Source organism: Artibeus jamaicensis, unplaced genomic scaffold, assembly GCF_021234435.1.
Source record: "Artibeus jamaicensis isolate MK-2021 breed Jamaican fruit bat unplaced genomic scaffold, CSHL_Jam_final contig_685, whole genome shotgun sequence".
NCBI lineage: Eukaryota > Metazoa > Chordata > Mammalia > Chiroptera > Phyllostomidae > Artibeus > Artibeus jamaicensis.
Genome location: NW_026521924.1, coordinates 25,649,620 through 25,665,329, shown reverse-complemented (window position 1 = coordinate 25,665,329; position 15,710 = coordinate 25,649,620). Strand labels below are relative to the sequence as shown.

The following is a 15,710-nucleotide window of genomic DNA, read 5'->3' as shown; positions in this document are numbered from 1 at the left end:
GGGCCTGAGCCTCTGTGTATGGTTAACCACGGAGGGTAGAACCATCAGAACAAAAACGACTTAAAAAAGAATTGCTTTCTTTCCTCTCTTCAACCTTCTACAAACAGGAAGAGACCGACCCTGGTACAACAGAAAGAATGTGATAAACACAATATATGAACGACAGTAACTAACCCTGATAGTAGTTCCTGCGAGGCACCATTTTAAGCAACATACATACTAAATCACTGAAGCACCCCGTGGGTTAAATGCAGTTGTTACCATCATTTACAGATGAAGAAACAGAGGCTGAGGTTATGTTATACGTACAAGGTCACACATATATTAGGTAGTGGAAACAAGCTTTGAGCTCACTACCCTACGTTACCTAGGAACTTAGGACATCTTGGTTCTGTTTTGTGGTGAGATTTTTGAAATGTTGACTTTCCCATTGACCCCCTTAAACCACCTAAGTTGATTGTTTCGGCTAAGGTTTGGAACAATTCTTAGTTCAGGAGGGAGCACCTAAATGGTGAGGAAAGACTGATGGAAGTTAGGACCTATCTCTGACTCTACTGAGTAGGCAGTTTTCTGGAAAGTGGTTCAGGGGAGTAACTAGGTGCTTTGTTTCATCAGAGGTTGATAAACTGATACCAACTGGTGATGGGAATGGACAAGCCAGTGGTACAGACAAATTCACTTGAGTCAGGAAGCGTCTGCCTGGAAGGGGACCCCTGTGAAGCTAATGCTGTATCAGAACTTCATGGAATCCCAGCAGCTGCCCCAGCCACTGCTTCTAACATACAATCTTTCTTTCAGCAAAAGAGTTCCCAGCTGGGTTTTGAAAGCTGGGATACCAAAGAATGCAGGCGACATTCTAGGACAGGCTTCTGTTGTGAATACCTGCTATGCGTGGAGTTCTGCCCATTGCAATACAACACCATGTGATGAGAGATCTGAGGGCACAGGAAGTGTGTACCCTGTTGCTTCTGCATCAAATGCTGTGCCAGGCCCACCAAACTGATCGGGACAGAACTGGACTTTTCGATTTCACCGCACTTCCTTTTCCCTTAGTTTTGCCTTTTCAGACTCTGGTTTCTTTCCTATATTTGACATTTACCCACATCACCACAGAGGAGACCTTTTTAGCGTTCTCCTTCTTTCCTGTTATTTGAACAATGGGATATGAGACGTCCACCCTTCTTCCTTGTCCTCCTGCTTCCATCTTCCTAAGTTCTCTCCATCTTGCCCTCACAAACACTGTTCATGATATAATAGTTTCCTCAAATTTTAAGTCATTTGGAAGGGACATTTCCCTTTCTTGAAAGGCAAACAAGGAGTGCACTAGAAGCATTATGCTTTTGTAGTATTTAAGTTAGTTTCTTTCTTGTAAACCTTATCAAAGCAATATTATTATACATCTACATTCTTCCGATGGCCTCCCTGTGGACAGGCTGTGCTTCCTCTGTATTTCCTGGTCCTTTGACTTCAGCCTTGGTTCTGTTACTTGCTTTGGTCAAAGCTACTATCAGACTTGAATTGTGCTTACAAGATCAGATTTCCTTCTTTGATCTCTGCATTTTGCCCTGAGAAGAGTGATTTTTTAGAAGCTACTCGTTGGAGAAGGATGGACGAGAGATACGAGGACCAAAAGTGGAGCTTACCCTCAGCCCAGATCCAAACTCAGTCAAACTCAGTTTGGATTGTTGGAACATGCATTTTCCTGCTGATGTATGAGAAGAAAAGAAATCTTTTTAAAAAGGACTTTATTTATTTATTTTTAGAGAGATGGGAAAGGAGGGAGATGGTGAGGAAGAGAAACATCAATTGATCGGTTGTCTCTTGCACGCTCCTGCCTGGGGAACCTGGCCTGCAACCCAGGCATGTGCCCTGACTGGGAATCGTACGGGTGAACTCTCTAGTCCTCAGGCTAGTGCTCCATCCACTGAGCCACACCAGCCATGACAGAAAATAAATTTTTATTGTTGCTTGCTACTGAGATTTTATTGTCAGGGGATTGTTACTCAACAATTCTGACTACAGTACCCATACAATAAATTCTACTTTAAAACATTACCTACACATATCATATAACATAAAAGAGAACATGAGAGATGAAAAAGAACTAAAATGAACACACACACAATACAATATTAATGGCACTTATATTTGCAAACATCCATGATACAATGAAGAGAGTAATACGTTCCTCTTTTCTGGTTGGAAGGTTGTGGCTGATATTGGTTTATTCTTCAGTTATTCATCCACATTCCCTTTGCTTTCAGCCAGCAATGTGTCAACTGGTTAGTGTTGTTTGTTTGTTCCATAATTTACATAACTAGTCTCCTATTTTTTTAATATTAAATTTGATTCACCTATTTTACATTCAGAAGTAATATCAATAAACATCTTTGTCTACATCATATTTCATTAGTAGTATATCTTTTGGTAATGGTTTTCTGTTGGTGTGATGCGTATGGGCCCTGCAGCCTAACACCCTCCTAATCCCTCCAAACAGGGGCCCATTCTTGTAACATTCCCAATTCCTTCAAGTGGAAAGCCCATATTGTGGGGTGCCTATGAAATAGGGGCTCTGCATTTCCCAAGTCCCTTCACTGCCTGTTTCTGCCTCAGGCTCCTTTCATACTATAATCATATTGTACCCAGAGTAAAAAGTTAAAGTACAGGCTTTGACAATTGATACAGAGGATCCAAGATGGCAGCGGAGTAGTTGGAAGCTACCTTCGCCTTCTCCCAGAACAAAACTGGAATTACAACTAAAATATAGAGCATTCAACCCAAACAACTGATGACTAGCTGAAGAGAAGTCTTATAACTAAGAATTTACAGAAGACTCAGAGAGACAGGAAGGAAGGGCGGAGCCATGAAAAGGGCTGGCCCCAATCCCAGGGCAGCGAGAGTCTGGAGGGAAATCTCAGCCACAAAGGTTCCCCTTGAACAGAGGAGGATATCAACACTAAGCCAGACTCCCCATCCCAGAGCACCAGAGTGGGAAAGAGGTGCCCACATAACATCTGGCTGTGCAAATCAGTGGGAATTCTGTCTGCCAAGAAGAGACAGCAGTGTGTTAGAGATACAGGTGCCCTCTTAAAGGGATAATGCACAAACTCTCCTTTGCAGCCACTTACCCTGGGCTCCAACTGGGGGAAGGCAGAGCAGATTAGAGTTGTATGAGGAGAGATTAGGCTTTGTGGCTCTACAGAAAGAGTCCAAGGGACAGCCATTGTTAATGTGAGAGGCCTGGCTCACTGGGTGAACTTGAACCACATGGTTGAAGCAGCTCATGGTGGTCAAGGAGCTACAGAGTTTTCTGAAAAATGCTTCCAGGTCTGGGCCAGAGGTCATCAAGGATCAGCCAGATTAGAATGGTATCACAGAAGAGAGGAATGAGACACAGATTTGTGATACATTTATTTTGGGAGAAGTTCATTTGGAGGGGTTGTGATTGGGGGAAAGTGGAATTGTGGACTAAAACCCCACAAATTTCCAAGCTGGTAACGTTCTCAAGGGATTTACAGAGAGAAACAATATCTTCTATAGTTGCTGGAAGTTTAGTAGAGGAATCGAGATCATTGTTCAATTAGCTGGCCCTTCATCACATGGTTTAATCACATTATCTTTCAGGGATGGAGTACTTTCCATAACTATCTTCTGTCTTAGAAGATATTTCAGATCAGAGACACAGTGCTTGTCTTATTTGGGAGCTAATTTATATGGAACCTAGAGAAATTTTTAAAACGTGAGTTTAAGGTGAAACATACACTTAGATTTCTTTATAAAACAAGAATTTTGGATAAAGGAAGGATTGAGGGGATGCAAATAATAATAATAACATTCTCCTTAGATTCTTGCCAGGCCATGGGGTATAGGCTTTGCCTGTATCATCTCATTTCATCTCATGACACACCTGAGAGAAGGTGTTATTTGGCTTCATTTACAGACAAAGAGATGAGGAGTTGGAGACACCCAGCATCACCAGGCCAGGGTAGGCAGAGCTGGACTGAGCCCCAGAGTAGCCAGGACCCTTTGTGAACAGATACTTCCAAGCTTCTCTTTTGTTCGTTTTTCAGCATATACTCAGTTTTCAAAAGCAAATATAACTTAGCCTTTAAGAAAAATGTGTAAAGGCTGAGTCCAGCAGGCAAAAGTGACGCAGGCAGTGAATGACTGAGGGGTTCTGGACTACGCAGTGAAGATTTTCTTTGTGGGAACAATTCAGCGAATGCTAGGATTAGTCTACTCCCTGCCAGCCTCCTTTGCATCCCATTTGAAAAGTCAGAATTGTAGTCTCAGTATGTGCAAGGTGTGGTGTTTTGTTCTAGCATTCTGTGGCAAAAAAGTCAGACACAGTTCTTGTTTTTATGAGACATATTCTAGACAGAGAAAAAATACTAAGTTAAACAATTACAGTGCAGTGCAGGGACAAAGAGAATGACCCATTTCCTCTGGTGTAAATTGGTGAAGCCTCCGTGGAGATTTTCATTTAACATGAGACTTGAAGCATGAGTGGGAGCTCATCGGGAAGGTGGGAGGAAGACATTCTGGGCAGAGAGAAGAGCTAAAGTCAGAGTATAGAGGGGGAGCGTGTGTAGTCTTGGAGAGAGACCACGTTTAGTGAGGCAAGTTTCCAAGTGTGAAAGGAAATGAGGAGTTAGGAGGCCTGAGTTGGAAGCGAGGAAAAGAGCATCTGTGGGAAATTCAGGAGAACTAGGAAACTGAAAGTGCACTCAGCGGAAGGGAACTGAGTCACCCAAGGTGGCGATTCCTTGGAAAGAAGACATTTCAAGCATTGGGTTTCTATTCCAGCTCCATCATCATGCAGTTGGCTACTGCTGAGCATATTACTTTAACTCTATGATCCTCAGTTTCCTAGTCTGTAAAATGGGCATTATGGTTGCTGTGAGGACTGAATGAGATGAAGCATGTTATGGCTAAAGTGCTCACAATTAAAAAAAAATGATGACACCTGTCAGAGCCCAGGTGCATGGAAGACTGTGACAAGGTCGACTTGGGCTGTCTGTTCTCTGTCTATACCAGGTCACCACAGGAGGCTCAGAGTTGCATTTTCTGGGAATCAGGATCAACATTTCTCTCGGGCCCTCACTGGCACTGCCATCTCCTTCCTCACCTGACCTTCCCAGCAACACCAGGGTCTCCAGAGCGGTCATGGTCAGTTGAGGGGAACCATTCTGCAGAGAACAGTCTGCAGGATCAGGGAAAGCAAACACTCTGACACGTGGACCTAACAGATGTGGCAGTCAATGCGATGCATTAGGGTACACTTCCTGAAGATAATGGGATAGGGGTGGTGGTTCCATAGAAGACACATTCAAGTTTATGGGAATGATTTTCTGCCCAGCCAAGGTGAAGTCCTGTCTCAATGCATTGAGATGGAGCTTACTAAGGCTTCTGTACCTACAACCATGTAAATCTGAAACTGCAATAAAAATATCCTACATAGTAGCACCAGCCTGGTTCTCCTTTCACCTGGGTGTAATACCTGGGTTCCACCATGAGCTCAGCATCTTCATGGTGACATGAAGATGGATTATGTAACAATGCTGGTAGCCAGTGTGCAGCCTGAGCAGTTAATTATGCACAAGGCGCAGAGGGAGTGAGCACAGCTGACTCACCAGGACCCAAGCAAGGGTGAAAGTGTGCTCGTGCACTTCCTCTCCTCCACTGGCATCCACGGGCTGTCATTTATCAAGCTCTTTTGTATGGTATTAATAAAAGGGCAGTTTAAGCAAAAACACCACTGTCCTAACTTGGAAGAGCTGGTGACTTCAGGAAGATTATCGAATGACTCTAAGCTCTTCATTTCCCTCCATAAAGTCTCAAACAACATCCGTCAATTTATGACTAGTACCTTTTCAGAGTTGTGGAATTGCAGAGGGCTCCAATGTCCTCTGGACAAAGGAGTAATAGAGACGATCCCCCTGTTTTTTTAAAGAGGAAAAACATGGAACCCAGAAAGAGTGAGTTGCTGGTGGCTTCTCACCTTTGTAGAATCTTTGCAATGACAAGCTCCTTCCATTTCACATGGCCTTGTATTTTCTCACGAAACCTGAAGCACAGTGTACTCTTAGTCACTGACATGAGGAAGTTGATGGTTTGGAGATGGAGCGTGAAGTGACCAAGGCCACACAGAGTGTGAAGAGCTCAGCTTGACTTCCTGCTCAGGGTACTAGCAACCCGAACGGGCTGGTAGTGCCTGTTCCCGGGCACAGGCTCAGACCTGAGTGCCCTGTGTTCCCCCTGGGCCACGATTCTGCCTGCCCTATGTGGCGTAACTCATCCCGGACCACATCCTGCCCCAGGGAGTAAGAACGTAGTCCCAGGAGAAGGCTAACGGAGGAGGGATCCCATCTGGATGACAAGGCTATGCTGACCTTATGGGACTACAAGGTTAGCTTTTAGAGAAGGCGGAGGAGGGAAACTGAGACAACACACCAGGAAATCCAGGCCAAACCCCGCTGCTTACAAAACACCTTTGGACGCATGGTTCATTTGTCATTTTTTTCCTCTTTCCCTGTCTGTGTTTGTTTCTGTAGAAGAAAAGTCGTTTCAGATATTTTCCGGTGAAACTTGATCCTTAGAGATACAACTTTTTATTTTCTATTACTTGCATCTTTAAAACTAGACCAGGAAGCTAAGCTGTCCTGCCATGGGGAAAGTAGAACCTCAAAGAACCCGGTGACAACAGAGACATACTTAGGCTCCTGCCTCTGATTGCGGAGCCTTGAAAGACATGGGGTTTCACTGCAAGGGGCAGCAGTCTGTTGAGAGAGAAATGGTTGCCTAATTGCTAAAATTTACTGAGTAATTATTATGTAGAGCTTGCATGAATGATCTATTTTAATCTCATTATTATTGTTCTAGTATTAAAGATGAGAAAGTTGATGCTGAGAGAGAAATGAATAGAATGTCTGAGGTCACTCAGCTCAAAAGTGGTAGAGCTAGGATTCAAGTCTGGGTATTTGGCTCTGGGCCCAGACTTCACTCTCCTGTACCTTTTTTCCCATTGCTCTGTCCCTTGTCTCATACGTAGGGTATTGTGCTCAGGGCAAGGAACACAGCAGAGAACAAGACATTTTAGGATTGAGCCTCCTGCCTTGTGGGCCTTTTGAGACCTCATTTGGGACTTACGATCTTGCAGGCTTGGAAAAAAGAGCCCTCATTTGATGCATGAGAAAAGGAAGGGTAAATACAGGGCATTGTCTTGCTCAAGGTCCTAGAAAAACGGATGCAAGACAGGATTGGAAACGAGATGTCTCATCAGCACTCTATTGCCCTTTCCCAGCTCTGGGAGTGCTCTCCATTCAGCAGACTGTGGTTAATGCCCCTGGTGATGAACCGAAGCCTCCTTTGGGCTGGAGGACCTCCAGAGCCTAGGAGCACTGGCAGGGGGTGGGGCAAAGGATGGTGTTTGGCAAGAGACGGAAGAGCAGAAATAGTACAGTTTTGTTTTCAGATGCTGGTGACACTTTTGGCCCCAGATATAGTGTCCTGGGCCCCAGGGTAAAGGGTCAGGACAGGGTCTGCAGACGCAGGGCTTTGTGACAGTATTCAGAGAGGCAGACTCAGAGATTCGCAGATGTGAGGACGAGGAGAGAAGGGTTCTGGAGGTCAGGAGTGCAGGAAGGCTCTTAATCACGACGTTCATGGAGATTTTCTTGGTAAAGAGAAGGAGAAAGAGATCCATTGTAGTGGCTGGTGGGACACTCCTGTGGAGCTCCCACCAGCAGCACCAGGGGCAGGACTGGGCATGAGAAGCCCCTTACTTTTTATGGGCCACCTTTTGGTTTAACGTGCAGATTATCCCACAGAAGGCAGAACAGCACTGAAGTTCTTTCGGGCAATCTTCCTGAAGCGTACAGAATGTAGTGCAGTTTTCAACGGCCACTCTGCAGGGTGGAGGCTCCAAAATATACTCTGGAATACAGAACGGGAAAGAGAAGTGCCTAAACAACAGCCTGGAGTGATAGTCAGAACTCCAAAAGCCCAAGGAACTGCCAGGACAACAGCCACCCTGATCTCCCTTGTGTGGCCCCAGGGAAGTGGAGTAGGATTGTGTCCTTAGCTGCTGCCTTCCACAGAGTTCTAAGCAGGAAAAACATCCAGAGCTTGGATATTCGATCCATGACACAGTTCATCAGAACCCTACATCCACTGGTTATTCACCATCCTTGCAGATCAGATGCCAAGTCCCCATAGACCTGGTTGGGTCTAGTTCAAGGGAATGAATGGTGTAGATGGTGAGCAAGAAAGGCATATGCAGTGAACCGCTGGTGTGGGGCTGACTGCGAGACTGGGGGGGTGGTGGTGCTGGATGGATGGGAAAACAAGGAAAAATTGGGACAACTGAAATAGCATAAACAATAAAATATTTAAAAGAAAAAAAGAGATCCATCTGCACCGACTCCTTATGTAGTCTCAAGCGAGTTATAAAGCCTCTCATAACAGTGCAGTTTATCCCAGGGTCAACGTGCATTATTTGTGCATAGGAAGAATGAGCAGAAGGGAAGATTCTGGGAAAGGATGAGGCCCACACAGCACAGTGAAGGTACTGGCATCAGAATGCTAGAACCCAAATCACAAATGAGTTCTGTGGGCCCCTTCTTTCATGGGGAGAAGGGTGGGTATTTCAGAGTGGGGTCAGCTTCTGGGGTCAAAGATCGGCTTCTCCTTCTTTCTGGACCTGTACTGGTCAGGAGGCCAGAGCACCAGGATGCCCCACTTTCTACTGTTGGAGAAGAACACTCATTTTCTCGCTCCCCACTGCCCCCAGCCCCCAGTACTCAGGTCAAAGCCAGGACTGCTTCCTCCAGAAGATCCTGCCTCAGGCCTCAGCTCACATCCCCGTGTTCCAGAATTCTCCGGCATTAAGGACAGGCCCCATTAATCACTTAATCAAGTCCAGTCAGGCCTTAAATTTTGTACCTTGTGATTTACCCTTTCTCTGGGGCAAATGTCCGAGGTGGGGCATTCTATAAGCCCCTGTTGCAATTAGAAGGGGGGTCTGTAGGAAATCAAAGGTGACCTCAAAAGGATAAATGAATAAAGTTGGGGCTATAATTATAGCAGCCAATGGCACCAGAGATGAGGTAAAAAGAACCCAGGTCCAAGCTGTTGACAGTCTGGCAGAGACCAGCGCCCAGACTCACCCTGGGCATCCCTGTCATCCTACAGCTCCCTGGGATGAGAGCGAGAAACTGGAGCTAGTTCTCACTTCGGGGAGTTTGGGGTTCAGTGGAACAGTGTGGAGAAGGAGTCCCTGAGCCAAGGGTCTCCGAAAGGTTGACCCTCTCCAGTATCCAGTTCCAATCGCACAGCCCTTACCAGTCTTTCAGAAAGCCTCTTTGTGCCTCTGCTCAAATGCTAGTCCTTGATTCCCCAGTTAATGCTGTACTAGGTCCCCCCATTCTCTTGCAGCTTCCTTAGCCTCCTTCACTCTTACAAACCTGCATGCCTTCCCCGAGACCCCTAAAGCAGGACTTTGCCTACCTCGGCACATGAGATACCACACACATCCCTGCCCTGAGCCCCCCACATTCTGAAATATTCTCCCCACAGATGTGTGCAGGTGTGATGAATAATAGTTCACTTCCCATTTGGTAGAGGCCATGGTTAACATTCCCTTACCCAGCATTCTTGTTAGGTTGAGTTTGGCAACAGTGGCTGCTAAGATGGATCGCACCCTCCCAACGTGGCTAATCCCTGGTAATTGTGTGGGTAGTGCCGCATGTTTTAAATGTGAAATAAAATGCAAGACTTTCCTTTTTTCCAAAATGTCTGCCAAGCCCAAGATTATGTAGGTTCCAGCCTGAATTCCACCAACTTAATTGTCCTCTTTGCTTTAATGCTTGAAGAGCGGGCTCAAGCATCCATGAAGGAACCTGGGCAGCAAGAATAAGCTGGGTGATGAGGCCGATAACATTTACGGTAGTTAATACTTACTGAGCGTTTACCGTGGTCCCGTAAGACTGCTCCATGCATGCATAATCTCGCTTCCTCCTCCCAACTAGCCCAGTACCATTATATCCACGACAGAGAGAAAATCTGAGGCCCAGAGACACTTTGCCTGAGATCACTCAATAAGCAACAGAGCAGGGATTCAAACCTAGATCTTACTGGTGATAAAATCTGGACTCGTGAACATAACATTGTCTTGTTTCCTGAGACATGCCCATGAGTCAGCCCTCAGATCCTCCCATCTCTCCAGAGGCTCCTTTCCTCCCCTGGGCCCCGGGCGCAGCACCTACTCAGAACATGTTGCTTGAGATTGCCAGGCACCAGCTGTGGTGCTAGGTGAATCGACAGTAGGAGCTGGAGAAGCAGCACAGGCTTCATGTGGCTGGTGGGATGGGTGGTACGCCCCGGTAGAGCACGGCCCGGTTTGAGCAGGCGCAGTTTAAGGCAGAAGGGAGGGAAGGACAGAAAAGTGGAGGCGCTGTGACTGGCTTTTCACGGTATATTACGACAGGGGAGGGCTTGGCAGAAATCCCAGCACCTCCCAAACACGCCCACCCTGGGGCCAGGTAGCGTTTTCAAATCTACACCCTTTTCATCCCCTTAAGTTTGACCTTGTTGTGTCTCTCATCCTTCTAGGTGTTGTTCATGTTCTTTCATGAAATTTTTATGTTTTCCCTGTCTTTGTCGTTTTTCTTCCTAGAGGCTTGAATTTTCAAATGCTATTGTAAATAGTACTGTAAACCTTCAGTTATTTCTTTTTGTTTGTTGCTGTTGTAGAGAAATAACTTTTGATAATTTTCAATCATTTTTGATAATCTAATATTTTATTAGTTTCAGGTGTGCAACCAGTGATTGGTCATTTATATAACTCCTGAAGTGACCACTCTGATTACTCTAGTACCCACTGGAAACCATTCATAGTTATCGCAATATTATTGACTATATCCCTTACGCTGTACTTTACATCCCCATGACTATTCTGTAACTACCAATTTGTACTTCTTAATCTCTTCCCTTGATCTTTTTTACCCCCACCCCTTCCCATCTGGCAACCATCAAAATGTTCTTAGTGCCCCTGAGACTGTTTCTGTCCTCTTTGATTATTTGGTTTCCTAGATGCTATCTATAAGTGGAATCATATGGCACTTGTCCTTCTCTGTCTGACTTACTGTACTCAGCACAATACTCTCTCAAGGTCCATACATGATGTCATAGATGGCAAGATTTCATGCTTTTTTTCTGGCTGAGCAATATTCCATTGTATACGTGTATCACTCCTTTCTCCATTCCTCTGTTGCTGGGCATTTAGAGAAGGGACTTTTGTATCTGTAACTGGTTTCCTTGCTAAATTCCACCGTTGTTTATCATGATTGTTTGGTGCATGCTTTGCAGTGTTCGTGTGTAGTCAGTCAGCATCAGCCGATAATAACTTGTACTTTTCCTGCTCAAACTTTGTGCCATTTTCATTTCTCATTGTGCAGGCCAGGGCCCCAGTACAGTATTTCATAGCTGTGGGAATAGTGTCTATTTTGTCTGGTACCAGATTTAAAGTGAAAACTTAAGTTTCCTCTTTTAGGATCATGTCTGCTTTTGGCTTCTCATAAACATCTTTCATCCAGTATAGAAAGCTCTCTTTCATTTCTGACATGTCAAGAACATTTTTACTAATTTACGTGAAATTATTTCTATAGCTTTTTCTACATATGTTGAGGTAGCATTTTTTCCTCCTTTAGTCTGTTAATGTATTGAATTACATTTCAGATATTCTAACATTAAACCATTCTTGCATTTCTGCAGTAATCTACTGTGATCATTGCGTATTCATGTGTTTGTGTTGTTGGGTTTGGTTTTCCATCTTTAAGGGACTTCACATCCACGCTCACAAGGAAGCTAGGCCTGTAACTTCCCTTGCCTGGTTTTGCAGCGAGTTTACACGGATCTCATAGAATGTGCTATTATTCAGCAGCCTCTCCCTGTTTGTATCAATTCTTTGGAAGTTTTTGTGTGAAATAAAGATAACCTGTCACTTGAATCCTTAATTCCCTTTTTCTTGCACAAATATATTCATTTGCACTTTGTTGTCTTCATTTGACAATACATCTTGATTCCCCTTCTTCGTGGCTACATTCTATGCTCCCCTCTACCCCCCCCACTCCATGCCCCCTCTATGCCCCCACTCTACGCCTCCCTCTAAGCCCCCATGGGCACACCCCTGAGTCACAGCCAATCTGCCATTTGTGGGCATTCATGTAGTTTTCAAGCTTTTTCCATTACAAATTTGCCGCAATGAACAATGTGCACATTTTCTGTATTGTTTGCAGTGTAACATCAGGCTTAATTTCTAAAAGTGTAATTGTCAGTTAAAAGGGTAAATTCATATGCAACTTTGATAGATATTTCCAGATTTTACTCTACAAAGGTCACACGAGTTTGTACTGCTCCCAAACTTTGGGAGCACGCTTCCCATAACAAAATGTGTTGTCATGCTTTTGAGTTTTTGCCAAAACGGTAAGTGGAAATGTTATCTTCATAGTTGTTGAGCTTCATTCATGTTGTAGTATCAGTACTTCATTCATTTCTATACCTGAACAGTACTCCATTGTATGTATGTATTACAATTTGATTATCCACTTACCTGCTGATGGGCATTTGGGTTGTTTCCACACTTTGGTGATTGTGAATAGCACAGTACAAATATTTATGTACTAGTATTTTTCTCAGTACTTATTTTCATTTTTTTGAGTATATACCTATGAGTGAAATTGATGTGTAATTTTACACATTTGACTTTTGGAGGAAACTGCAAACTGTTTTCACAGTGGTTGAGACTCAACGTTTTAATCACTGATGCATGAGGGTTCGAATTTCTCCACTTCCTTGTCAACACTTATTATTTTCCTTTTATGGATTATAGCCATGCATGTGGGTACAAAGTGGTTGTCACAAACTATGGTTTTGATTTTCACTTTCCTAATAACTAATAATGTTAAGACTGTTTTCATGTACTGGTTGACCACTTATTTCTACATCTTCTTTGGAGAAGAGTCTATTCAATTCTTGCAATTTTGTAACTGGGTGTGTTTTTCTTAATGCACAGAAGCTAATACTGCAGGGATAGGATGTACAGATTCCTGGTGGGGATGTAGACTATCGCTACCCAGAGTTCCTTGGTTTTGGACTCATGTGTCCAGAATTATTGGAGACGTTGCAGCACACAATGGCCTTTGGTTCAAAGTGTTATATTTGCCAACCAGAAGGTACGTGATTCATCTTTGCAGGGGTCACCTTCAAAGTGAACATTCACATGCTTCTTCAGCAGGCCAATCCACAACCGTGTCAAGTTGACAGATTCTGGGTGACGCACTATTAGGGTGGTACAATGGGATCTTATAATTTTGGACCTAGTACAGCACCTCTTCTGATGTGAAATTTGTCCATTGGCATGAAGTGGTAGTTCACGGAATCCTATGTCAGTACATCAGATACTCTATACACATAGTCGTCTTGGCTGAGGATTGCAGACAGAAACATCAAATCATACTCCCAGAATGTGTGTCTATCCTGCTCAAGGCAGGTCACTCCCTTTCCCAGGAGGAATGGGTCTGATGGACTAACCTTGCATCAGGTGGCTGATTCACTCCCTGAGCGCTGGTGCCACACCAAGGGCTCAACCTTGGTCTGTGCCACTGTGAGGTGTCACCTCACTTTTCGTGAAGCGCCTGTGAGCACATACTGATGTATAGCCTAGGTCTTTGCCATCATGGCTGCTCTACCCATGGGCCCATTGTAAAAGCAGTGATGTGGCTACACAGAGTCTGGCCTATATTAACTGGCCAGACCATCTGGTATACCCAGATGCGCCCTCCCTCTGAGTTCTAAGATAATTACTGTACGCACCATTCTTTCCATATCTTCTTGTAGTGTCTCTCTCTCTGATACATTGGTACTAATTAATTATATAATATATATTTATTACAATGAACATATAAATAAATCTGGAAAATAAGGGTATAATATATATTTTTAGCTTTATTAAGATATATTTATATATTTCAATTATACCTTGATAAAGCTGGAAAATTACATATGTGTTATTTGTAATATATAAGATATATAATACAGACATTAAGTTTTCCATCTTTATTAAAATGTAATTGACATATAACACTGTGGAAATTTAAGGTGTACTGCATGTTAATTTGAAAAACACAAATATTGCAAAGTGCTGACCAACACGGTGCCATTAACACCTCCATCCCATCAGACCATTTTTTTTTGTGGGGTGAGAACATTTGAGATCTGCTCTCTTAGAAACCTCCCCTCACCCCCAAGTACCACCATGCTACCATTCTGATACACTGATTTTGTTATATCACATCTTCTTTATCCATTTGTCCAATGATGAGCTCAGTTTGCTTCCATATATTTTCATATATTTAATGTTTTTCCTCTCATTTTTTTCTGTAAATGATTTTGCAATGAGAAAACAGAAGTAGATTATAGCTTTCAAGACAAAAGTTCTATTTGCAACAGAAGGGGTAGTTACGTGACAGGAAGGACAATATCTGCAGAAGCCCAAGTCCCACACAGAACAGGCCGTGGGACGTGACAGGCACAGGGGAGGAAGCCAGCCCTCCTTGCCCTGCCCTGGCCTGGCCAGTGGAGGCAGGGAGGAGCCCAGGACACCCTTCCCTTCCTTCCCTCCTCACACCAGCTCTCCGGGAAAGTCTGTGCCAGACTCAGAGCTCACTTCTCTGGCTGAGTCATGGCGTCCCAGGCTCTGCTGCCCACCCTGCTGCTCTGCGTGCTGCTGCTGCAGGCCCAAGGAGGGCCACGTAGTCGGAACAGGATGCAGAGTAGGTGACGGGCTGGGGGACAGGCATGGGGAGGGGGGATGAGAAGCTGTGTCCAGCTAAGGAGGACCTGGGAACTGGAACATTTTAGCACCTTCTACTCCGACCCCAGCACTATAAAGACTCTGGATCCTCCCAAACCATGGCCCTCCAGCCTCTTCACCCGGCCCTGGGACCAGCAATGGGGGTGGAGGGCAGCCTACATCTTCCCATTCTCCATTCCCCAAATCCAGAGACATACGGTACACACACGGGTGACAGGTGCACAGAGCTGAGATCAGACAGGAAGGCACAACAACAGTTCTTTGGTGTATGCACACCTGTGGCAGGTCAGCATCCTGAGATGTTTATGGGAACACAAATTTATTTTAGCACATCTCAGACTTCACCAAGGTCTTGGAGTCAGAGCATAAATTGTACAGGGGTGACTTCACCAAGTCCAGGAGCAAGATGAGAGAGGGGCCTGGCTGCGGGAGTAAGAAGAGGGTCCAGGGAGCCCAGGCTCTGAATTCTACTGGTAGACAATGGGGGTAATGGTTTGAAGATACAACCAATCATCAGGATGGGTCAGGGGTTGAAAGTGAGGTCCCGGAAAAGTCCCAGAGTGTCATGAGTGGGGCCTGAGTTCTGGTGTCATGAGGATACCTAAGTGCCTTGTGTGGCCTGCCTCCATCGGCCCTTCTCCTGCTCCTTTCAGGTATCAGGGCCTGTGAGAAGAGGCCCAGCATAGATCTGTGCCACGACCACTGCTCGTATTTCCTACAGTGTCAAAAATCAGACACCATATGCTGTTCAACCTTCTGCGGGAACGTTTGCATGCACCTCCTGTGAGTGGGAGAGAGGGCTCGGCTGGGTGTCCTGCTCCCGCTAGCTGTCTGTTTA

General features: G+C 44.7%; 2 protein-coding genes across 5 annotated transcripts; one reads left to right on the top strand and one right to left on the bottom strand.

The window, feature by feature from the left end:
• Window positions 1-46: 46 nt before the first annotated feature.
• WFDC13 (WAP four-disulfide core domain 13) lies at window positions 47-10,424 on the bottom strand. Of its 4 annotated transcripts, none has more exons than XR_008392597.1 (4): window positions 10,266-10,424; window positions 7,799-7,935; window positions 6,002-7,675; window positions 47-120 (listed from the first exon to the last, which is right to left on the bottom strand). XR_008392597.1 is itself a non-coding variant. In XM_037164677.2 (3 exons), the coding sequence occupies exons 1-3, from the start codon at window positions 10,351-10,353 to the stop codon at window positions 7,337-7,339; spliced, it is 564 nt and encodes a 187-aa protein (XP_037020572.2). In that variant the 5' UTR covers window positions 10,354-10,424; the 3' UTR covers window positions 1,800-7,336. The 4 variants fall into 4 exon arrangements, 2 of the variants coding, with proteins under 2 accessions (XP_037020572.2, XP_037020573.2); XR_008392598.1 differs by lacking the exon at window positions 47-120 and adding an exon at window positions 1,800-4,326; XM_037164677.2 differs by lacking the exon at window positions 47-120 and having other exon boundaries at window positions 1,800-7,675.
• A 4,316-nt stretch (window positions 10,425-14,740) lies between these two features.
• Window positions 14,741-15,696, top strand: WFDC10B (WAP four-disulfide core domain 10B). The gene is made up of 2 exons (XM_037164679.2): window positions 14,741-14,831; window positions 15,526-15,696. Exons 1-2 carry the CDS (start codon window positions 14,741-14,743, stop codon window positions 15,657-15,659), a joined length of 225 nt encoding a protein of 74 aa, XP_037020574.2. The 3' UTR covers window positions 15,660-15,696.
• The last annotated feature ends 14 nt before the right edge of the window (window positions 15,697-15,710 follow it).

What these genes read in the sequence shown, in the direction of transcription:
- WFDC13 (XM_037164677.2), bottom strand. Translation starts at nt 10,353, where the DNA reads ATGAAGCCTGTGCTGCTTCTCCAGCTCCTACTGTCGATTCACCTAGCA. An exon ending in TCTCAAGCAACATGTTCTGA is followed by an intron (nt 7,936 to 10,265) that starts GTAGGTGCTGCG and finishes TCTGTATTCCAG; the next exon opens with AGTATATTTTGGAGCCTCCA. An exon ending in TCTGCACGTTAAACCAAAAG is followed by an intron (nt 7,676 to 7,798) that starts GTGGCCCATAAA and finishes CTCTTTACCAAG; the next exon opens with AAAATCTCCATGAACGTCGT.
- WFDC10B (XM_037164679.2), top strand. Translation starts at nt 14,741, where the DNA reads ATGGCGTCCCAGGCTCTGCTGCCCACCCTGCTGCTCTGCGTGCTGCTG. An exon ending in TAGTCGGAACAGGATGCAGA is followed by an intron (nt 14,832 to 15,525) that starts GTAGGTGACGGG and finishes TGCTCCTTTCAG; the next exon opens with GTATCAGGGCCTGTGAGAAG.